This window comes from Oryzias latipes, chromosome 14 (assembly GCF_053564925.1).
Source record: "Oryzias latipes strain Hd-rR chromosome 14, Olatipes_Hd-rR_3.1".
Lineage (NCBI taxonomy): Eukaryota > Metazoa > Chordata > Actinopteri > Beloniformes > Adrianichthyidae > Oryzias > Oryzias latipes.
In genome coordinates, this window is record NC_136250.1 from 17,780,398 (window position 1) to 17,804,394 (window position 23,997).

Sequence of the window (23,997 nt, forward strand, 5' to 3'; positions counted from 1 at the left end):
CCGAGACAAAATCCATTGTCTCGGCCAGAAGATGGGGCATCCTCCCCTGGAGTTCTGTGACTGCTACAAGGACAGTCCGGACTTCAGAGAGACTCTCAAGTGCTATGAATTAGAGCTGGAGAGGACCAGCAAATTCCTGAAAGAGTTGATAAAAGATGGCAACAGTGTAATTAATGCAATCAAAGGTGAGCATGCGCAGATCTAACCATACTTGCATTTCTTTAGGGATGATGAGGATGAGCTTCAGTGGGCCTCTTCTTGGAGGCCTGCACTGAGTGGGGTCATTGACCTTCCCTGCAAAGGTCACTGATGTGATGCATGCAGATGTGAAGCAGATGTGCATCTCTCCAGTTTTGCTGTGTGTGACTGCTACAACAGCACTCCAGCAGCTGCAGATCTGTCTGTCTGTGTCACCCTCACTGATCATTTTCTCAAGAGCTTTTTTCTGTCAGAAAATGTCATTGTGGGTTTGTGGGTGGTGAGGTCTCCCAGTCAGAAGTCGCACATGCACCCACACACCACCCATCACGTTTATGTGAAACTTTTCTGTTCCTCCCTAATGTCGATGAGGATTTCAGCAGCCTGTTCTCCCTGGTTCTGCAGTTGTTTTGTCAAGCAACCTCACACTTCTCCTAAATACATTTTAATTGTGACCAATTTCTGTTCCCAACTTTTAATAGTTTACAGATGCTTTCTTTTCTGTTTTTTTTGAGTCATTCATATATAAAAGCATGTTTTTTATCACCAGGTAATAAGAAGTTGGCTCAAAGATTGACTTAAAAATAAACCATTTGAGGTTTTGTTGTCGTTACAGCTTTAGGTGTTCTAGTCTGCTCTGTCAGCCTTGTTTTCTGCATTTCTCCAAACACTTAAGATTTAGGATTTGATCTTTGATAGCAGCAATATTTTTTATTTTGGTCTTTGATTTGAGTCAATACATCAATAAAAGCGCCAAAGCATCGTTTGAGCAGATGTTTTTGAGGCCAACCAGTTTAAGAGCGAGCCAGTCAATCATGTGCACACTGGTCGCAGAGAGTGTTATTGGCTTCTGGCTTCATGGTTTGAAATCTCATCCCTGACTGCGGTTCCTTGCAGCTCCACTTTAAAAATCCCAAATCAAACAAAATGCATTAAATGCACAAGAAGTTGAAAGCCATTTCGCATAAAAAAAACATGGGATTTACGACATTACTCTCCCCAGGCAAGTTCCCCCAATGATTGCTGCACTATATTGATCTGACGGGCTGTTTTATTTTGATAATCAAAGCCAGACATGGTGGGGGATCTGACCAGCAACCACCTAGTGTTCGCTGCTAGATCCTGCCAACTTTGGCTGGATTTAGTAGCAACAAATAAGTTAAAATAAATGTGCTTTACACATGTTTGACTTTAAGGGGCCATAAAGAAATGTGCATGTTCTTAATGAAGCTTGTGGTTGAACATTTATTTGATTTTTAACAGGAATAAATCTTTATTTTTTATATATATATATTTTAGGCTATTCCTTGGCGGTGCAAAAGTTTTCCCAGACACTCAGCGCATTCCAGTTTGACTTCATTGGTGACTCCCTGACAGATGATGAGGTCAACATCGGTAAGATCACGCAAACACGCACCTTAATACGCAGCTATTGAAAGACTCGTAGAGGTTGTTTGACAAAAATGACTTCCCTGTGATTATTTTCAGACAAGAAAGGCTGTGGTTCCTCTTTTCCAAACACAACCAGCGGTTTTACAAAATGATAATGCTTCTGCTTCCATGTGCGGTCATCATATATCAATTTAGCTTAGCTTTGTTTTTTTGTTTCCTTTTGCTCCCCAGCTGAGTCATTCCAGGAGTTTGCTGGCCTCCTCCAGGAAGTGGAGCACGACAGGATGATGCTGGTGGGTTATCAGCCCCCCCTCCCCAAGCATCCTTCTGGAGCCACATCCTGCTCCAAAGATATCTTCATTACAAGGAAACAATTGGCACCTACTGCAAACAAAAAAGCTGACGCTCTGTTTGTTATGAGGGAAGTTCAGGGAGCAAGCAGAAACAGAGATGCTGATTGTGTAAACGTGTGGCATCAGGCTTGACCGTCAAAAGCAATACTGGCAATTTTCTTTTTAGTATCAGTTCCCCTGTTTGTTTTGTCTTCTTCCTACTTTACTAATGGTTTCATATTGTTTCCTTCAGACTCTTCTTTGCATTTACTGTAAAGGAATATTATCCAGAGATGTTGGTTCAATAGTCACAACATACCTTTAAAAGAAATAAAACCAGTTTGACTGGGTTTTCTGGAGTCTGATCTAACTACAGAGCTATGTGCTGTTAATTAAGAAGACATGTTGTAGAGCAGCGCCCTCATAAAGCAGGTTTTAAAGTCTTTTTTGGCACGTGCGATCCGGTGCGTGGAGTTCTTTTAAACGTGCATCACAGAAGCATTTTTTAGGAATGTTACATTGACAGCTGCTCGGCTTTCATGTCCAGGTTCAGAACGCATCGGATCTGCTCATCAAACCCCTGGAGAAGTTCAGGAAGGAGCAGATATCTGCAACTAAAGTGAGTGTTCATCATGCTTATTGTAAAGACATCTGGAAGTGAACATTATTTTGAAAAGGTCAACCCGTCTTGGGTGAGTTTTACACATCAAGATGATTTCAATCGTCTTGTCAAAAAAAGAAGCATTTTTACACCCATTTTGGCCCCATTTCTGTGACAAATATTTGTGGGTCAGGTGCAATAGTTTGTAGCGGTACTCCACACCAACAGTTTCGCCCACAATTTAGAAGTGAAATTTCTGCCGGTCTGCAGAAACTATGTCCTAGAAAACCACACAAGTTTTTTGATTTTGGCTAAAATCAACATAATCATAATTGAAAGACCACTGAGAATTAACGATTTGGTTACAGATCATAAGATGATAGAAGTGGGACTGAAAAACTTTAAACTGCAATTTAAAACTCCAATGCAAAAAAAATAAAATAAATCTGCATGTTATGTTATATAATTTTGATTCAGTCTCTATTTCGGTTAATTTGAAGTTTGGTCTTGTCAGGTTTTCTTTGGGTTTTTAGTTTGGTGTTACAAATGACAGCATCTGTGATATGTCTCACAACAGAGTATTTTTACCGAATGATATGCAGCACATCTTTACTATGAAGATGCTCACTGGCTGAGAGGCTGACTCATCAAAGGTTAGATGGGGGGCATTAGATCATCAGATGGTTCCTGAGTGCAGCTGTCATTGCGGCTCACCGCTCCTCCTTGGGATGGGTCAAGTGCTGGAAAAGGATTTCACACTCAGGTGTGGGAATCTATCTTTAGAATGCAAGAACTTCCAAAAAAATATCTACTTTCAAACTAGTTTGGAAAGTGTGAGATACACAAGACATTATATGAAGAGGTAAGGACCACCTTAAAACTAAATCGAGACTGACTGGAGACAATAGGGAGGATTTGAAAGTGTGGATTTGACTGGCTGTTCTCACTGTAGTCACATCATACTGATGTTACTACTTGACATTTTTATTCAGTAGAAACTTTAATGTTAGTTGCATTCAGCTAGCAGTTGAGCTTTATTAGCACCATTTGATTTATTAACTTATTCTCTCTAGATTCCCTTCAAAATCTTATTACTGAATGGATTAAATTCAAAAATCAACTTTTCTTAAATCAGGAGGTTTTCCAAGAAACAATTTATTTGGTTTGACACAGAATATCTTAGTACTTTATCACTGTATGCAACTGGTTGCTTACACATATATAATTAGCATCACATTTTGTCTGAGTGTTTATTTACATCTGACAGGAAGAAAACAGTCTAAGCATCAGATCTGTTGACTACCAGCATTTTTCAGCACAAACCAACTTTTAAAGTCTTCATATAATCATAGAGGCGTTACGATTGAGCTAATAATTCATGCCATCATCTGTGGTTGCTGATACGATTCATAGTCGTTATTGGTTCATTTTGAACAATGACATTCTATTCTCTGACCTAAAATGAAATATGTGTACAAACAAGTGTTATGTCCCTTTTTATGTCAAGGGGGACCTAGAGGAGCATAACATAAAAGTTGTTAATGCCCAACTTTAAATTAATAACAAAACACCAAAAGATTGCCTCCATAAAAAAATGACACATTTATTTACAAATGAATAAATGCCAAACAACAATGACTTAAGGTGAAGCAAAAAGGTTTCAGGGTGAACCAAGGCCAAAATAACAAACACAAACCCCACCTAAATGAAGTCTGAAGTCTTACCTGTAAATGAAAGAAAAGGGAAATCAATGACTAAACACTAACCTCCCTAGACTAACATAAACAGCAGAAAACATTTGTGAAAGAAAATGACAGTTCACCCCTACAGCTTCACTTAAACAGAACTACTCCAAACAAAAGACTACACAGAGTGGGCCTGAACACAAAATCTACAAAGTGCAACACAAACTACAGAACAGGTGGAGAAGAGCGCCAAGCTGCAGTGGAGACGGGTTGCAGCAAAACTCCCTTCTCGCAGGCTGGAGGTCCATAAAGTGCTTTTAAAGGCTGCTGCCATCAGCTTGGGTGCTATGGGAGCCACACCCTTTCCAGCACCACACCTGAAAGTAATCAGACAGACACACAAAGATCCACAAAAACACAGAAGTCCCACACTGATACAGGAATGTAAAAATAAATAAAAAAACAACTAAATACGGCCACAGCCGTAACACAAGTAAACAAACATTAATGTCAAACCCATTCCTAAAGTTCAGCCCACTGTTGTTTTTCCACATCAAAATGACCAAAACGGAACATTATTATTAGAACATACCGCACTGTAAGGTCACATGACTTTGCTAAATTATGTTTCCACACATTGAACTGGAATGATTAGCTTGGTCATTTTTTTTACCCACAAATATGCTTTTTCATTTCAGTGTCGCACATTTCTTTTCTGATAAGTCATCAACGGAGCTAAATCTGGTTGCATTATGTCATTATAGACCATTCAGGGAAGCGTTATGCTAGTTGTTGAAGCGAAAAAGGGAAAACGTTCTGTTTGCACATCCTGGCAGTTATCCTTGACGTGTTTTCAGGACAGATGTAATTTTTATTCTATGTCCTGTGCGCTCCATTACTATTTTGAATCAGTTTTTGTGTTGCTTTATGGGACGTTTTTCAAGTCTTACAATTTTGAGAGAATATGCAGAATTCTGTCTTAAAGTTATTAACATTTGATCAACCTGCTAGATTTAACTTAATCCAACCCTAATCTCATTTTTTTAATAATCCTGCAGGAAAAGAAGAAGAAGTTCGAGAAGGAGAGTGAGAAATATTACTCCCAATTAGAGAAACATTTGAGTATTTCTGCCAGGAAGAAGGACAGTCAGCTTCAGGAGGTTGGTTGAAGTTCTTTTTCTTCTGTTTTTTATTCTGGAGATAAAACTGAGAGTGATTATGTTTTACTGTCCGTGATTCCCCACATAAGGCGGATGAGCTTGTGGAAAAAGAGCGGCAGAATTTTTATGAATCTTCAGTGGAGTATGTGTACCAGATCCACCAAGTACAGGACAGGAAGAAGTTTGACGTTGTCGAGCCGGTGAGTTCTGCCCCAGATTTCACTTTGTTCCTCTTCGATTCCGATGTTGCTGCACACTGATCATCTTTTGATCTGTAATAAAAGCATTCCCTGTGGTTTTTTAACCCTTGTATTGTCCACAAATATTACTCGCACGTTTCACCCTTGGGGTCAATTTGATCCTAGGGATATTGACCTTCAGAAAATGATTTACAAAAAATTATTAACCAGGTTTTTAGTGTCAGGCACATTGTTTATTTGTTGAATACATAAATAACCCTTGATGAATGAAACAGATCAGTGGGTTGACTTGTTCTCTAGCGCCACCATCAGGCCAAACTTTTAAATTGTATGAATGTACCTTCAAAAGTTTTCATACAAATCTTCTCAAATTTACTGACAACATTAATGACCACAAGAGTTGGAACCCTATTGGTTTAATGATTACATGACCTTTGCTGTAGCGCCACCAAAAGGTTAAACTTTCAGTTTTAGAGTTAGTGGATCTTGAATATCTTTCATCCAAATCTTTTCTAATTTGGGGTGCACATTCATTTTGGCAGGATTTCACTCCAAACCACGAGAAATATCAAAGTTCTCGTAGGAATAGTTGTTTACCCCACCCCCCTCTGCAGCTCCTGCAGGTGTGGGTATCTGAGGTCGCACACACAGACAGACAAGTTTTACACAGCTAAAACAGCCTGGGGTCACATTGACCCCAGAGTAACACCAATGTATGCAATATGTGTTTAGCCTTTTGAAAAAAATATCATCATGATAATTTTATGCTTAATCAATTGTACCCATCAAATTTGGAAAAGTCGTGAAATACGAAGTAAAAATAAAAAATTATCTATATATATTTTTTTTAATTACAAACATTGAATTGGGGTCAAATTGATCCCAAGGATAATAGGAGGGTTAATTATGATTATGCCGTTTTTATCCAAAATAAAAAAAAAGTAGTTTTTTTTTTTTTATGAACAAATGTTATTTGTTCATTAGAAATTCACACTTAAAAGCTTTTTGCAACTGTATTTTTTTGTGTGTTTCACAATGATTTGATTATAGAAAGAAATACTCGAAACCCATTTTGAAGGCTTAATTTTTCTTATATAGGTCCTCCATCATCATGAGAAGGAACATGTTAAAAATGCCAAAAACATAATCTAATTGGAGTGGGTCTTGTGTTTTTGTGTCGTTCAGGTTCTGGCGTTTCTTCACAGCATATTGACGCTCAATAACTTGACAGTGGAGATGACTCAGGACTTCATGCCTTACAAGCAAGAGCTGCAGCTCAGCTTGCAGAACGTAAGTACTTTTTGGCAGCGAGGTTCACGCTCCTCTAACATGTGTTTCCTTTGAATGTGGCTGGGTTTTATTTGCAGACGAGGAACCACTATGAGAGCACGTGTGAGGAGTTAGAGGATCTGATGAAAAGGGTGAAGCACCCGTCCTACATCTCTAAAATGCAAAACTTTTTTCCGATGGAGGGTTTTCTGTTTTGCCAGGAGAAGCGTAAGTGAAGCGGATGTTTGTTCAGCTGCTGATTGCTCCTTTTGTCTCCCAGAATGCTAAAGCTCATCCTGTTTCTGTCTCTTCTCCTTTTGTTCACTAAGGCGCTCTGGGAGCATCATGGGTTAAATATTATTGCAAGTATATCAAGGAGAAAAAGCATCTGATCATGGTGCCCTGTGAACAGAGGCCTTCAGTGAAACAGGTGCTCAGTGGCTGTAAACCCATAAACCCATGTGACTTTGAGGATGTGTTATCCCAGATTTATTCTCCTCAGACTGTTTGGTCTCATGGCTGCTTCTCCCCCCTCCTCCTTCTCTCCCTTCGTAGAGCCCGACGATTCTTACTCTGAAGTCCTGCATCCGCCGGAAGACTGAGTCCATTGACAAGCGCTTCTGCTTCGACGTGGAAACCGTCGAGAGGTTGGTGCAAACAAAACCTGAGACACCGGGGGGAGGCTGCCTTGTGGGATAAACAGGTCCGGGCGACGAGGTGAACAGGTGGTTTGCAAGGACAGAGTGTGAAGCTAAATGGACTGTAGCCCAAACAATCCCTGAGCAATGGGCTGGCGCTGGAGACAGATGGCAGGAGCCGGGGTTGGAAGAAGGAACACAACAAGCTCATATTTATATAAGCAGGAGCAAAATGAATTTTAATTAGAATGCAGACTTTTCTTTCATCTTTTTTCCTGAAAAAGGAGGCTAAAATGGTTTTTCTGATTTCCTTTAAGCCCAATGACAAACTGTTTCATCAAAAAGTAGAAAAAAATGTGATTAAAGAGGAGAAATGCAGCTCTGGGATACTAAATAATTCAGTGAACTGAAGGTGGCACTGCTGTCTAAGGTAGGAAGTGATGCTGTGAGGCCAAAGACAAGCAGCAACCTGCATGGATGAAGTCGAAATGATCTGAGGAGCAACTGTTTATTGACTTCTTCTATGTTAAAGCTTAAAATAATAAAAAGCTTATGTCATATCAGGACTTTCTTTCCTCCCAATGCTCCAAACTTTTATTTATTGAAAGTGTTGTGAGGTTTTTTAATTAAGATCGGTGCAGTTTGCAGCAGGAGCTTTCATCTCATGGAGAACTTGCTGAAGCTAAATGATGCATCAGCCTGTGAGCTGCTAAAGTTGGCTCTTTGTGATGTTTCTGCAGTAAAACAAATCGCAGTGACCCTTTTTCTTATCATCTCTTCTTCACTTGTCTTATTTATTTTGCTTTTATAGCTGCCACGTGGGGTTGCAATCCGATGGTTGCTTCCTCTTGAGGTGTTCTCCATGTTTGATCCAAAATGTCAGTGTTTTATTCAACTTTGTTCAAAGGGCTCTGCCTTTTTATGGGTTTTTTTGTTTGTTTTAGCAAAGTGCATCAATTCAACTTAATAAGTAAATTGCAGCCTTTTTTTTGCCGCATTTAATGGCGTTTTATAACTGTTTCCATAGAAACGCACCCGTCACGTTCCAGGCTCTTGCGGACGGGGACAGGAAGTTGTGGATGGAAGCCATGGATGGGAAAGAACCTGTGAGTTTGTTGTGTTTTTATTTGGTGAAAAATGCGTCACCAATTGTTTCATCTGCAACCGCAAAGCCCCATTTGAAGATCTGTAATAATCCAGTTCTAAATGTGCAGTTTTCCATTTCTTTATTTATGGCATGGTGGAGGCATTAATGATCTCATTGTGGCGTTTGTGTAAAAGGCTTTTATATGTCATGTGTGATTCTTTTTAGGAACTTTAGCAGTTGGGGTGCTGTTAATTATTGGCTTAGTTTGGTTAACATCAAACTTTTAACAATCAAAGGAATCAACTTAATAGAAAATGTTAAATTAAAAAGGGGCTTTTATTTGTTTTTGTTTGTTGTTTTTCATTTTGTTTGCTATCTCCTTAGAAAAATCTGTTTTTCCCTATGTGAACAAAGGTTAAAGTCACGGAAGGAACATTTTCCTTTGCCCTTCCTCTGCCGCTTCCCACCGACTTCTTCATACTGTCAGTAGTTTCACAGGAAGCTTATTCCTGTGGTTTTGCCCCAAAGCGCAGTGCAAACCGACTGCTCTGATTTCAAATCTCCACTTTTTTTTGTGCTGTTCTATGGCCCTTCCATCTCAGGCCTTGTTGCTGTCCTGGTTGAAACCTAATATAGTCTACACACACAAACCAAAGCACTACTGATGCTCTGAGATGTCTTCACGTAGTCTGTTTCTTCCTAGAAAATAAAGAAGGAAAGAAGGAAAAACATCTAATTCTTTAATCCAATTATCCAAAATTATAACCGACAGAAACTGTCTCCTGTGATTTTGCTCACATGAAAACAGTCTCAAGAGTTTTTTTGAGAACTAACCCAAGTTATTTATTGCACTTCTGGAACAGATTTTTGCACATTTTCCTTCCAACACGTGCGAGAAGCTGACGGGCTCTCCCAAAACAACACATTTGTTCAAACTTTAACCATAAGAATGTGTGCCGATCAGACAGATGCGGATTCTAGCAAATTCCCGCATTAAAAGCGTGCTCTGAAACCTTGATTTTGGCTGTCGCTCATTGCTCCTAACTTTGTTTCTGTGGTATTCCAGATTGTTAGATGCGGAGCAAAGGACAGCATAAAAGCTGCGCCCTGAACGACAGGCATCAGCGCAGACTCATTAGTGGGAAAAGGGGAGAGTAAAGAGCTATTTCAACCAGAGAATCAAATATTTAAACAGATCTCAGATTTGAATCTTTATGAACTGAGGAACTGTGCCAGCACTCATGCAGTCCAACATTTTTTCTGCTCTTCCTGCTTTCTGTATTATCACAGTTCACTGTAAGCAGAATAATAAGCTCGTATATTCATGAACTGTCCTTGATCTCAAGGATTAGATTTGTTGCCTTGAACTATCATCAGGTTTTTTTCTTTCTTCTCTTTTCAGTTAGACAGAAAAAAAAAGAAGCCTGTGATTAACGACACCTCTGAATTTTCCCCACATGCTCCACAAAAGCTTTCCCTTTTACATTTTTCCGTCTCCCTTTCAGATTTATCATTCCCCAATTCAGAAGCAAGCTGAAAGTAAGTTGGCCATCACTTTTGAAGGTGCGATGAGTTTTCTTTGGGCTTCATTTACATGTGTTTGTTTTCTACAGTGGAGCTCAATGAAACTGGATTTAAATTTGTGCAGAAATGCATCAACTGCATTGAAACTGAAGGTAACTGCTTCTGATACAAAACTATTTGTTTTCAGTTCATTTTCTCGGGAGCCTAGTGGGGCGCAGTTGAGTCACTTCTTTAAGGCTTCCCCCAATAAACGTCAACATTACAACATTTGTAAACAAATATTGCGTTTTTTTTAAAATCTTTTTGCAATCTTGAATGCAATTATTGTTGCTTAAGTGTAATTACCCTCCCATTCCTTTTGCACAACCTTAAAAGTCTTCTCATCTAAATTCTTAAGGTCGTTTGAACTGTTTCTAGGCAAGCGGTTAATTGAAAGAAGGAGCGTTTTCAGTCTCATGTCAGGTCGCAAGAGAGGCATGTGGTACATTTTCACTGTACGCTATTTGTCCAGACTACACTCCCGCTTTCATTATATTTATTCCTTCTTTTTTTTTTTTACAACCTCCCCCTCTTCTTTGTCTAGGAGTCACACAGGAAGGAGTGTACAGAACAGTTGGCAGCAACATCCAAGTGCAGAGGCTTTTAAATGCCTTCTTTGGTGAGGAAATAACTCGCTTTGCACATGATTCATTTGTACAGTTACACTCCTTAAACTTAGCCGTCCGGCAAAACTCAGCTTATTTGTGAAATACAGGGATATATTGTACGAGATATGGGATCAATAAACAGGAACTCACTAACCCAATATATTTTGAACAGTAGAAACCTATTTTTTCTGCAAATCTGCTTAAATACTTTCCCTTTGAGGTCAGAATCTGTCAATCTTAGACAAAACTACAGTTCTTTTTAATACATTCACATTGTTTTAAAATATTTTATACTAACAAATGTAATTTTAACATTTGCTGAAAGTGATTCTTGTCAGTCGAATCTAAGGTTGGATATAAATATTATTTGCTTGGATTTAATGAGCCTATTTTCCTTTTTTTTTACACCCATTTTTTGTATTTTAAAGGTTGAAGTTCTAAGAGTCGTACGATTTTATATTTTGTTTTTTGGGCCATTTGATGACATTTTACACCTAAAAGTAGGGCTTTTCCTGTTCATTTCAAAATGGCTGCTTCCATCAATGACACTTTTGGCAGGAAAAGTTTGGGTTATTTTCTAAACTTTATTGTAACAATAAACCATTTATTGTTTTTCACTTTTTCAAATTGACGACTTGCTATGTGGAAAATTTTTTCATTGTTGTTTACGTACAGTTATAGCATGTTAAAAAGTGTAAGTCAAATGTGTGACAGTGAGAAAATAAGGTGCTTTTGTCCTGAACACTCTGCTTTAACTAAAATTGCTTTGAGCAAAAACATAGAAAATCACCCAACATACCATAATTGATACTGTCTTAAATCTTATAAGAATTATATTACATAAACATTTTAAAGATTTTATCAAAAGGTTTAAAAACATCTTAATAAAATTATTTTTTTATTCTTTCAACTCTTTGAAGTCGAGGGGTGTACAGGGTTAAATCGAGGTAAGAAGAATCAAGTGAAGATACTGGTCTATCATGGTAACACAATTGAGTTAAAAAAAAAAAAGCTGCTGAATTCCTCTCAGATTTGCAGAAATCAACAGTTCCAGCCTGTATTGCTGGGCTCCAAGCCAAGTGTGGCCTGTAGTTTCTGGGGTCATATCCTTATGGACCTTTTCTTTTCCAGTTTGATTTAAAAAAACAACAACTCTTTCACTCATGTTTATAAATCAATTTAGTTCCAGACCAACTGCTGGTCTGGAATGACTGTTCTAATTATAAAATATCTATACTATTGTAAATATTAAGGACATTTTTGGAAGTGTTTTTGCTAAACTTATTTACCGGTAGAGGTGTACAGTATTTTCTACTCTTTATTCCAGCTTATATTTTACTCTTTACAAACTGCTTTTGCACTTTTTGGTAGTATATTTTGATTAGACATTTTTATGGTTTAAAAGTAGAGCGCTTTTATTCATTTCAGTCTGTATTTGTGCAACCTTAACAATTAAGGAAAAGTAAATCTCAACTCTACACATACTTTTTAATTAAAATCCAACTCCCATTATCTTTTGATCTATTGTAAAAGTGTTCCCAGTGGTCTTTTAATTATGATTATGTTGTTTTTAGACAAGGAGGCAGTTCATTAGAAATTTGCCTCTGAGTTGTGGGTGGGACTGTTGGCATGGAGTAAGCCCGCCCCCTTCTCATCATTCCTTTGTTTACCCTCTCTCCTGCTAGCTTACAGCCCCTCACACCCCCAACCTAACATTAGTGTGCAACAAAAAAGGCGAGTAATATTGGAGCTATCCAGCCGAACAGTCTTGATCCAGATTCCAGCTCAGACGAGAAAAACAAAAACATTAATGGATCTATTGGTCTAAATGTGAATGCATCAGAATGGAGCAGAGCAGGGAGCTTATGGCTTGCCATTGTAACTTCTTCGTCACTGCTACAAGCTTTTGCCCTTGCGTTTGCTCCGGATTTACAGAGATTTGAATAAAGTACCTTAATATATCTGTAACAAAAAAGATAAATAGCAGTTTGACTTAAAACTTTTACAATTATTTTCTATACTTGTTTTGAAACCTGATTTCTGCAGTCAGTGCTTTGTTTCCTCCAGATTCTACATCCTCAACAGATGTGAACCTTCACAGCAGCGACTGGGAAGTTAAAACCATTACAAGCGCTTTAAAGTTTTATTTGAGGTTTGTGAATTCATCTGTGGACTTCCAGGTCCACTGACGAATCGTTGCATTCATTGTAACTTGATCAACGTGTTGCTGAATTCCACGTGTGTGTGTTTTGTTTTATACCTAGGAGTCTGTCTGAACCCTTAATGACCTACGATCTGCACAGAGACCTCATTTGTGCAGCAAGTAAGTGTTTTGAAAAACGAAACCATGCTAACATCACAGAGTTTGGATTAAAGATGAACTCCTGAAAAAGGCAGATACTTAAAAAAAAATAAAAACTGGTACAGGTTGAAGAAATACAAGAGGCTGTGAGTTTATCAGTTTGAACACTAAAGGGAATCTGAGCTTTATGTGTTTTGGTCCGGCACTCTAAATTTTTGTAAACCTACAGTTAAAAGCATCAGTGTCCTCCCATCAGGATGCAGTATATGTGGGGGACTCCTGTAAAGCATCCTAGCTTTTTTTAAGTTAGTTTTTTATTAGCGTTCTGCTTCTGCTGTGGGCGGCCACGCTCCTTTTTCAGCAGCTTGATTATTCCTTTTTAATAGGACTCACTTTTAAATGAACCTAATGTTAAAGCTCTTCCCTCAGGCTGACCCCTTTGACCTGGTGGAGCATGATCAGCCGCTCCCCAGCAAAAATACCACTTCTCTCTATCGGCCATTGTTTGTAATTCTTTGGTGAAGCAACAGCAGTAGGAGAGGGGATAGTCTTCTGGCGGAAAAATAGTTTATCTAAAAGGATCTTTACTGTACTGATGGTAGCATGGAGATGTTTTTTATTGAAAGTGTCCTAAAAACAAATAGAAAATAATTATTTTTCTTGCCTTTTTGTGTTTTTTTCTGTTTTTTTTAAACCTTAAGAGGTTATCACTTCAAAATATATATATTTTTTGTCGTCTCAGAATCAGATAATCCAGACGTTCGGCTCAGTGAAATTCATTCACTCACCTACAAACTTCCAGGGAAGAACCGGCAAATGCTGGAGCTCCTGATTAATCACTTGGGGAAGTGAGTTCAAGCTTCTTTAGTTGTTTTATTCTTTCAGATTGTTTCCGCCCTCCTGAAATGAGCTCAGATACTGTGTCACTGTCTGTGCCGAGTAACAATTTATTCAACCCAGCTTGGCGTTTTTTTGGCAGGGTGTGCAGCCACAGTGATGAAAACCTGATGACTCCCTCCAACATGGCAGTCGTCTTTGGGCCCACGCTCATGAGAGCAAAGGAGGAGACGGTGGCGGCCATGCTTGACATCAAGTTCCAGAATATTGTGGTTGAGATTCTGATTGAGGATTATGAAAAGGTACAACTAAGACAAACAAACTCAGCTAAGAAAACCATTTTCTGTTTTCAGGTCTGTAGAAGTCTGCATGTTTATAAAACTTTTTTGTTCCCTTCAGAAGTTGCTGTTTGCCAGAACTGCTTTGTTTAATTTAACCCAAATGTTTCTTAAAACATGATGTTGGAGTTTTTCGCCTATTTTCCTCCAAAATGTTTGAGTTTTACTTGCCCTTACATGTATTTTCAATGTTCCCCTGGAGTGAGGTTGGGGTTTTATGAAAGGCACTCCTATAATTTCATTCTGATTTTAATAATTTGGCTCCATGACTTGTTCTAGCTGCTGTAATTTATATGGACAACACATTTACATCAAATTCTTCCAACTTTGACTTGTTTGGTTGATGTTTCATTTTTTTCTTATGATTTTTTATTTTTATTTTTTAAGCCCAGCTTTTGCACACCATGATACTTCCACCACCATACTTAACAATAGAGATGGTGTTTCATCAGCGTTTTTACACAGCCTATTGTTCTTCGTTTGCATGTTTCATACCAAGGCTAGTTCTTCTTTAGGAAGAAAATCCATCTGCTCACTGGGTGGTTTTGTATAAACAAATGAACGTGGCACCATCAAGCATCTGGAAATCACACCAAAGTTGGACAGAAAAATATTTTAATTTAAGAAGACTAATCTGATCCTTATAGACCAATTCAGGTCAATTTTATTTATGTTGACCAATATTACAACACAGTTGTCTCAACCACTTTTGTTAGGAAAAATAATTCTCATAATTATTGACTGTATCAGAGAACTGGAGTGAGTGAGTGTGGCGTCACCCATAGAAAATTACACCTTCGGGACCAACAGAATGGATTTAGTTCAGTTGCCATTTTTTCTCGTTGCGGACGCCGCCATGTTAAAGCCAGACGTCAGTAAACAGTGATTGCTCCGAAGTGGTCTGAGTCAACTTTTTCATGGCAACCACTGTAGCCAATCAGATATGAGCTTGTTTGAAGTCCACACCCATTCAATGAAAGTGGGCTCGGGAGAATCTGTCAATCAAACATTGTGACGTAAGACCACATACATTTATTGTGATATCTGATTGGTCAGTTTATAAATGTAATAAGTTACACTACAACAAAAAAGAAAAAAAAATAGGATTAACAAGAAGTTGTTTTAAAAAGCTAGCAGAGCAAAAATGGTTATTCTTTCAAACCAAATGACTCCATAGAATGCGAGGAGGAAGGGGTCACTCTGTCCAGTTCTTTTATACAGTAAATGGTCATTATATAGATCTTAAAAAAAGCAGATCAGTAGAAGTATCTTAATTCAAAACTGGATCTATAAAAAGGCAAAAGCAGCAGTACCACACTTATGACATATAACACTTTAATCTTTTTTGGTTAAAAAACCTTATGTGTACTGCACATTTGACCTGTTCTAGTAGTCAGGGCTGGCCAACCCTGGTCCTCAAGAGCCTCAATCCTGCATGTTTTCCATTTCTCCCTGACCAGCTTGCTGCTGATTAGCTGACTCAATTCATTCCACATCCTGATTGACTGAACACACCTGATTTAGGTAGTCACCATCAAGCAGTCCAGGGAGAACTGGAAAACAGGCAAGGTTGAGGCCTTTTGAGGACCAGGGTTGGCCAGCCCTGTAGTAGATCTTCACCCCACCTCCCCATGGAAAACACACTTTCAGTTCTAAAAATATTACCAAGTAGCTGTAATGGAGTCAATCTTTCTGGGTAACTTGATGGTCTTGTCACAGTCAGAGTGGTTACCGTAATGCACAGAAGTAAAAAAAACAAAACAAGAAATCTCTTTTATTATACCATAGTAAAAACAAAATTAAAACAAAACCATAATAAAAACAAGTCCCACTACGATCATCTTTTGACCTATGGATCTCAGTGGTCTTTTACTAACGATTATTAAGGTTTTAGCCAATATAAAAAAAACTTGTCGTTTTCTAGGACATATTTTCTGCAGAGTGGCAGTAATTCATTAGAATTTCACCTCTGAGTGTTGCCGGGACCATTGGCGCAGAGTAACCCCGCCTCCCCTTCCCCTCCCTGTTGCTGAGAGCTTGGAGTAGGGAGCTTTTTTCCATGTCACAAATACATTCTTATTCAGAGAACATTTTTTTCGTCTGCTCCTGATTCACAGTTATTTGACTAAAGAAATATGCAGAAAAGCAATTTTAAGCTTAATTTTCTTTATATACGTCCTCCTACATCAGAAAGATGCCACAACAACATCTTAACAACACAAATAAACACAATTTTCATCGGAACAGATCTTTAAACGACCTCATGTTTCTCAGAAAGGAGCATCAGAAAATGTCTTCCCATAAAAAGTTTTCCTTCTTTTTAGGAACTTTAATTTTTTTTTTAGGTGAAACACAATCATAATCTCTTTAATCTGTTGTTTTTTTTAAAAGAATAAAGATTACCCTAAAATAGTTTTTATTTTACTTTACAGCCAGACAAAACAAAAGCCATTTGAGTTGAAATTGAAATTACAACCGGATTTCTTGTAGAAATGACTAAACAAAACTGAAAACAAAGAGGTGTCAGATGCTACACCGATTTCTTGCGGGTTGCAATAATGTCTCATGTGGTTGCAGATCTTCAGTGGCTTGCCGGGGGACAGCGCAGCACCACCCATTCCTCCCCCGCGGATCAACCCCAGAAAGCGGCAGCCCATCACCATCTCCAAGCGGGCCGCTCGTGTTTATCAAGCTCTTAGTCACGATCGCTTTGAGCACACAGAGAGTAATTATCAGCCTCCGCCGACCTGTTCCTCCTTACCGCCCTCGTCCCAATCCCATCCTTAGCGAGCTGTAGATGTTTGAGAATGATTGTTCTTTTTCATAAAAGCCAGTGCCGCTGCATACTCAAGGGTCATTTCTTGACATTTTCTAAATGCAGCTTTATTGAAGCCTGTGCACGGACCTGTTTGTGTGTATTCATCTCATTAATCACCACAAAATACTAAACTCGTAATTTGTTTGTCAAATTTCATCTTTTAAATGTTTCCTGTGTTTTTTAAATGTTATTATCAGAGCAAATGATTTTTTTAAAATGCTTATTTCAAGTCCAAATAAATGTGTTCACTCCACACTTTCATCTCACGGTAGTTATTTTTTCTAGCTTCAGCATCCTCATGAAGGTGGCTGATGGACTCTGAGCTTGCTTTACCCTTTTGTTGCAACAAAAATAGCTGTTCTTAGCTTCATAATGCTGAGATTGACGTGTGTTTATGAGCAAAATAACTCCTGAATAGTAAAGCATGTTTTTCTGCATAACCCTATTGACCCAAACTGGGATATTTGAATTTGTTTTTTCTGTGTGGTTAAAGAACTTAACAGAGGATTGAGGTCTGAACTTTTAATGTTGTTACTTTGTGGCAGATGGGCAAAATTACACCTCCACCGTGGATGGGGATGCCTCCACCAACCCTGCTCCCCAGAAGCGGACCAAAGTTGGAAGCCACGCTTCGCCCGTTCCAACAGAGCTTCCTCTGAGGCAAGCGGCTATGCCCAGACCAGCAAACCGTCAGGACAAACCAGCTGACTCTGATCTCATAAAGATCTGCAATGCAAGGCTGAAGCCAGATACGTCTTTGGCAGCAAACGGCGAGTCTGCAGCCTTCGTGAACAGGGTTCCATCATTTCAGAGCAAGAAGCCGCTAGCAAAAGGTACGCTGGACTCTGGAATCTAAAGACCTAAAGCTGGGTCACATGTTATCGGAAATTTGGTTTCCTAAACTCTCCAGAAGTTTTACTTTCTGCTCTTCCTGAGTTGGTTTGGTGTAAAGAGATGTAATTTTTTAAAATCATCTTAATAAGCGCCGACTCTCACTGCTTCTTCCAGGGGACTCTGACGGTTTGAATAAGACAAAATCCACAGAGAAACCGGTCATCTGCAGACCCCCAGTCCGGCCTCCGGAGCCCCCCAACAGAAGCCCTGTTACACAAAAGCTTGCAGCTGCAGCCAGCAGTGAGGCAACCATCACATCTTAGTAAGTGCTACGACTAACGTCTCCTATTTCACACTGTTAAACACAACTGCAACAGAAGAGGTTTTAAAGCTCAAGTCTTTTTTTTTTGTCAATAAAGCACAAAAATTTATGACTAAAAACAAGCAGGAAATTGCATGCATGTTTTTTTTTTGTAGCATTGAGATTATTTGCAGGACTGTGATTGATTATAACTCAAATGCAAAACATGAGGTTCAGGTTGAGCCACACTTTGCATAAACTCAGATGGATCAGTGTGTCATCCAATTGTTGCATCCTCTGCAAGCGGTTTCAATACTCCAACTTTTACTGATTGCAGCTGTGTGTGTTCTGACAGGGTCGAAAACTACGAATCTCCACCATATCTTTTTAAGTGTTATTTAACTGATGAATTATGGTAGTTTTAGTTTACACCAAATCGTTTGTGAAAAAAAGAACCTGAAATTAAAAAAGAAATGAGGAGAAATTACCTAAGAGATGCTTTCGTAACTCTCTATTTCTGCTGCTTGTTAGTGGTCAAGTGAAGTCATTGCAGGTTCAGCTGTCTTCTCTGGTTGGCTTTCACTCTGCGTTGTGGTTGTGATGACTAAATAAACTGTTTTTATGTAGAAAGAAAGAAAGTGGTAAATAAGAGATGACAGCCTTATGCAGGTTTTTCTCTATCCTTTATCCTGTCGAGCTCATAAACTTGATCTTTTTCTGCAGCGTTGCATCAAAAACCAAGTTTTTCGAAAATGCATCCAGGCAGGTTGGCAGGTATGTACGCCTTTTTTCCCATTTTGTTTTCTTTTGTTTAGCTTTCTGATTAATCGCACATGGAGTAAAAAATTTTTACGGCAAATGTTCGACACTTGAGGCCAAAAATGAGAGGAATGTGCAGCAGTAGTAGTATTTACACTTTCATTATGTCTTTTACTCAACTGGATGAATATAAGCTGTTGAAGTTAATACTTTCACAGATTAGAGGGTTTTTTTCCCCTTTTTTTTTATTAAGGTGATAAATCTGTTTTCAGTCCAGGCTCATTAAGATCTACAGGCTCGGATGGGATGAAAGTGTGCGTGTTGCTTTAATACCCAAGTGTTGCTTCATTTCACACCAAACTGTGGAGACCTAATTGAAGTCCCTAAAGATCCAGACACCCTTTTGAGAGTCAGGGAGGCTCTCATTTAGGGCTTCAAGTCTGGCAGTCTGTGTCTGTCTGTAAAAATTCCACAATCCCTGCCCCCAAAACACACACAGACTCGCTCACACACAAAGCGTTGCTGTACGCCAATAGTAGCTGTTTTCTCGAACTTGGCATCTTCCATTTTGGCTCATGCGAGGTTTCTTCCTCTCAGAATGCATTAAAGTGAGTCTCTTAGAGGAAAGCGAATGGTTGTCTTTCTTTTTGCGTGTGTGTGTGGGGGGGGGTTTGCATGGATTATCAGAGTACCAAAGACCTAAATCAAAGACTGTAAATAAGGAATGTGAGACTTTTCTCAAATACATTTCTCTTATGCTTTTTTTTTCTCTCTTTTGACATGGAAAATGTTCAGTTTAGTGTCCAGACGTTTTTTTTGTGCTTCTGCTAAAGTAAGTTTTCATTTTTGGACACACAAAAGCACAGCCTGCTGTAAATGTTTTTCCACAACCAAAAAAGAAAAAAAAAAAAGGAATTAGTCGAACAGACCTAGATGTAATGGTTGTTGGTTAAACTGTGCTATAATCATTACAGGTGGTTAGACTGTAAACAGAGAAAACAGGCCTATAAACCATAAATGAGTGTATAAGGTTTTTTTTTCTCTCTTTAAACTCAGCCCCCTGGCCTCTCCATCACCATCAGGGGGGAAGAAAAATTAAGAAAAGGAGGTAAACTCTTTTTTTATGTTTTAAACTATTGTATTGTTAAGTTTTTTGTTCATTTGTGGTTTGAACTGACTGTCTGTGTTTCCACAGAGTTACGGCGCTGCCACCCTGGCCCAGGTGTACATTAAACTGAAGGTGGACACGACTTTCTAACTTGTTAGAGACTGAGGAAGCACCCCTCTGTTATATATGAAAAACAGGATTTACTTGATTCGGTTTGAGTTAATCTGTGGTAAGAAAATTGCTGTGGGGTAACGGCAACAAGCAGGACTGGAGAAGGTGTCGAGTTCTGGCTGAGATCCTTACTCCAAAGTCAAACGGGAATATTTTCCTTTTGAACTTTAACTCAAACCCAACTTCAGAACTGATACTTTTATTGGTTTTAAAAATGTGTGATCTATTTTTTTTTTGGGTCCAGATTAACTATTAATTCATAACTTAACAGTTAAAACTGTTAAATCCTGACCCTATAAAAGAGTAACCACAGTGTTGACGTATGTTTAAAAAAAACTGAACCTATGTGTTTTTAAAAATCGAATGAACACACAGATGGAAAAGTTATTGCTTAAATATTTTTAACAACATGCTTGCCAAAAACAATGAAACCAATTTTTAACAATATAGGGTATTAAAAGTTGTTTTGGTTTGAAACTCCAGCCAGTTTAACTTCAATTTACCCATGATGCTTTTAAATGTACTTCTTTACCTAATCCCGGTATGTGACGACACTCCAATGTTTTGTTTTAGTGTCTGTATGTAATTATTCTGCTGTTGAAATGCTTAAACACACACAACTTGTTTGTTTTTTCGAGAAAAATAAACAAAGGAAGGAGTTTATTAAAATGATTTGAAAGTATTTCTTTAAAGAGTGCTTTGATTAAAACTGACTGGACAGTGTGTAGTATCTTATTGAAAGACATGCTCCGATCATCTTTTGATCTATTGTAAAGTGTTCCCACTGATCTTTATCTATTATGATGATTAGCCAAAATAAAATAAAAAACATTCTCAGAAAAATGCCACAAGAATATATTAAAAACTCCCAAAACACCATTTTCATTGGTGTGGGTCTTTAATGGTTTTCTTCAACCGCTGGTGTGGTTCTGACAAACAGCAGCAGCAGATGCCTACCCCCCCCCCCCCCCCCTTTTCTTTATTTGATCAGGAAAAAAGCAGAACTGTACCTGACACAGCAGCATCACATGTTCATACATCTATACTTACAGTGGACTAGTTTGTAAATAAAAGGCACAATAAAGAGCCTATAAAAAAAGATATGTGTGATTATGAGGACTGTGGTGTTGTTCAGTGTTTGTATGAAATCTCTGGCATTTTACAAAAAAATGTACAAACAAGACCAACAAACAATATTTATGGTCTTTGTAGACAAGCAGCTAATTATTAAAAAAACGTATGTTTGCAGTTTTGATGACAAATCAAAACTAAAGCTGAGGTTCCTAAAAATCCATCCCTGCTATATGTGTCATTGATGGAGAAGTTTGAATTTTAAAAGGTAGGGGATAACTTTTTATCACAAGACGAAAAATATTTATGTTTGTTGTAAATTTGGACCATTTATTGTTGGAATATTGGAGTGATTTTCTTAAACCAACCCCTAGAGGTAACTGTGGGAACTGCACCAGGCTAAAGTTGTGAGTTTCTTCAAGAGGTTTGAGAAGCCAAGAGGTTGCTTTTTCTAAATGTATAGTTACTTACCTTAAACCATGTGTTCAATGTTTTTTTTGTGTGGTGTTCTTTCTTCTTTTTGAATTGCCTTCTCCCTTTAGGGCTCACCGTAGACTAGTGGTTTCCTCAGTCTGTGCTCTTCTGCCACATCAGCCTCTCTTCATTTCTTTTTTTTTTTTACTAGATCCATGAACCTTGTCATTAATCTCCTCTACGCTCTCTTTTTGAACGTGACCAAACTATTTAAGTCTTGACTCCTTTACTTTAACTCAGGTTTGTCCAAACTTTGTGCCAATAGGGCCAGATTTGTTAAGTAAAATAATGTGTGAGGGCCAACCAGTCAGCCTGACGATCTCTGAATCCTTATAAGAACATAAAATGAACATTTTAATTCAATAGAATGCTTTGTAGATTGGTAAACTCTTGCTTCTTCTGTTGTTCACTATTTTCATCACCCGGTCTTTAACAAATGTGTCCTCAGTACATGGTTTGCAGTGTTCAGCAACAAGGGTTTCTACCCCACTGTTTTGGGAAAAAACATAAAATACTTTCCAGAAGCTTCATTCATTCCTGGTTATCTTGTTATCATGTCTTGTTTAAGCCTTTTGATATTGAACTCCTTGAAAACAACAGCCAAATTCTCTTGGTTTATTAGGCAGACCCATTTTCCTAAAAAATAATCCATATCCACTTGTCCCGGAAGGGGCAGCCTTTGCTATCAACATTTAGTTTTTTAATTTACAGCCAAGATTTTAGAATTGAGCTAAAAAGGTATCACAGGAGGGTCATGCAACAGGTTTATAATGTAAATTAACCAATCACATTAGCTGTGGTCCAATGAAAGCTTGAACGCAGGCTGGACTTTGGACATGCCTGCTTTAAACTGTCCTAGCTGTGTATTCCTTGCTAAAAGTACATTCCTGATCTTCTCCCTCGTTTTCATCCCAAAAAAGAAATTCCAGCATCTAAAAAGTCTTCCACCTCCAGCTTCCTTTTTGAAGTGCCTTTCACATTTAAAGCTTTTTATCCTGGATTAGGTCAAACAGCAGTTTCAGAGATGACACCTACCTTTATAGAGTTGTTTCATTTTACTTCCCTTCAATTGTCCACTTTCTTTAAAAAATAAAAAAAAGGCACACCCAGCGGTTTAACAACTTATTTAAAAAAAGCTTGGAACCAAACCATCAACCCTTCTGCTGGCAGACAACTTCACTACCTTCTAAACCACAGCCGTTCAGGAGAAGTGTGTGGGCTGTGGCTGTTTACATATTTTTTTACAACATTGTATGAGCAGTCGGATATAATTTGCACATGCCTGTTTGCACACAGAGCCATGACACCCCTGGGACAGAATTAGAAAGAGAAGAATGCCTTTTGGCATTTTATTCAGTCAATAGAATACACAGCTGTAATAAAATGTACTGACAGTATCATTATTGTAAACATTTTTGTTGTTGTTGTGCACCGTCTAGAGAGAAAGCAAACTGTACAGTTTTTTTTTGGTTCATGATCAGAAATGCTAATATAATTTTCTGCAATTCTCCTGCATATCTCATCCTCCTACTTTTCAATCTGCTGTCTTTTGTTCGAGAATTGTTACACTTTCATAAGTGCAAAGTCTATGGCAAAACTCCATAGACGTTTTCAATGAATATCATTAAATTTTTAAATAAAAAAAAAAAATCTATTTTGGTTTTCAGAGAGTAAAAAAACTTGTTAAAAATTTGCTCCTTTAAATGGAACCTCAGTGATTTGAGAAAGCTCTCTTTTCTGTGCAGCTGTCCAGTGTTTTATGATGCACACTCATTGTCTGGATGTGTTTTATTTGCACCCCGCAGAAGCCCTAAATAAGCCACGCTGTTCACTAAAAATGACTACTGCTAAATTACAGGCATATAACGGAAAAGGAGGACAACGCACGCAATGAGTGACTTTTCTGCGTCTCAACATTCAAGTGGCTTAGCGGGGCGTCTGTGTTTACTCCAGGAAGTTAACATCAACACAGTAACCAGTTTATGGTTATTTTGACTTTTTTTTTTTTTGCAAAAAATTTATACCCATATCAAATTTTATGTCGACCAGTGGCGCCTCAGCATGAATAATGGAGTCATGAGACTGATGGCTTTTCCTGTGGGGACATTAAAAGAACTTATTTATTGTTATTGTCATTTTTTTTCTGTTTTCCCCCCCTAAATCTCTACCAGCATAACCAGTCATGTGGATCTGTGAGGGTTAGCCTTTGAATGGTGAATAGAACAAAGCAACTCTTAGCATCCTGTCAGAA

At 38.3% G+C, this 23,997-nt stretch overlaps 1 protein-coding gene across 1 annotated transcript; it reads left to right on the plus strand.

The window, feature by feature from the left end:
- The first annotated feature begins 31 nt into the window (after window positions 1–31).
- Window positions 32–20,883, plus strand: ophn1 (oligophrenin 1). The gene is made up of 24 exons (XM_023962406.2): window positions 32–185; window positions 1,498–1,593; window positions 1,822–1,883; window positions 2,470–2,541; window positions 5,267–5,368; window positions 5,458–5,568; window positions 6,754–6,858; window positions 6,936–7,065; window positions 7,167–7,267; window positions 7,393–7,484; window positions 8,503–8,581; window positions 10,068–10,101; window positions 10,176–10,238; window positions 10,670–10,744; window positions 12,801–12,885; window positions 12,998–13,056; window positions 13,778–13,883; window positions 14,015–14,174; window positions 16,788–16,935; window positions 17,574–17,861; window positions 18,037–18,184; window positions 18,887–18,937; window positions 19,979–20,030; window positions 20,118–20,883. The coding sequence occupies exons 1-23, from the start codon at window positions 32–34 to the stop codon at window positions 20,019–20,021; spliced, it is 2,364 nt and encodes a 787-aa protein (XP_023818174.1). The 3' UTR covers window positions 20,022–20,030; window positions 20,118–20,883.
- Window positions 20,884–23,997: the final 3,114 nt, after the last annotated feature.

Coding starts and splice junctions, on each gene's coding strand:
- ophn1 (XM_023962406.2), top strand. CDS start 32: ATGGGGCATCCTCCCCTGGAGTTCTGTGACTGCTACAAGGACAGTCCG. Junction 6,859..6,935: donor TGCAGCTCAGCTTGCAGAAC/GTAAGTACTTTT, acceptor TTTTATTTGCAG/ACGAGGAACCACTATGAGAG. Junction 8,582..10,067: donor CCATGGATGGGAAAGAACCT/GTGAGTTTGTTG, acceptor TCTCCCTTTCAG/ATTTATCATTCCCCAATTCA.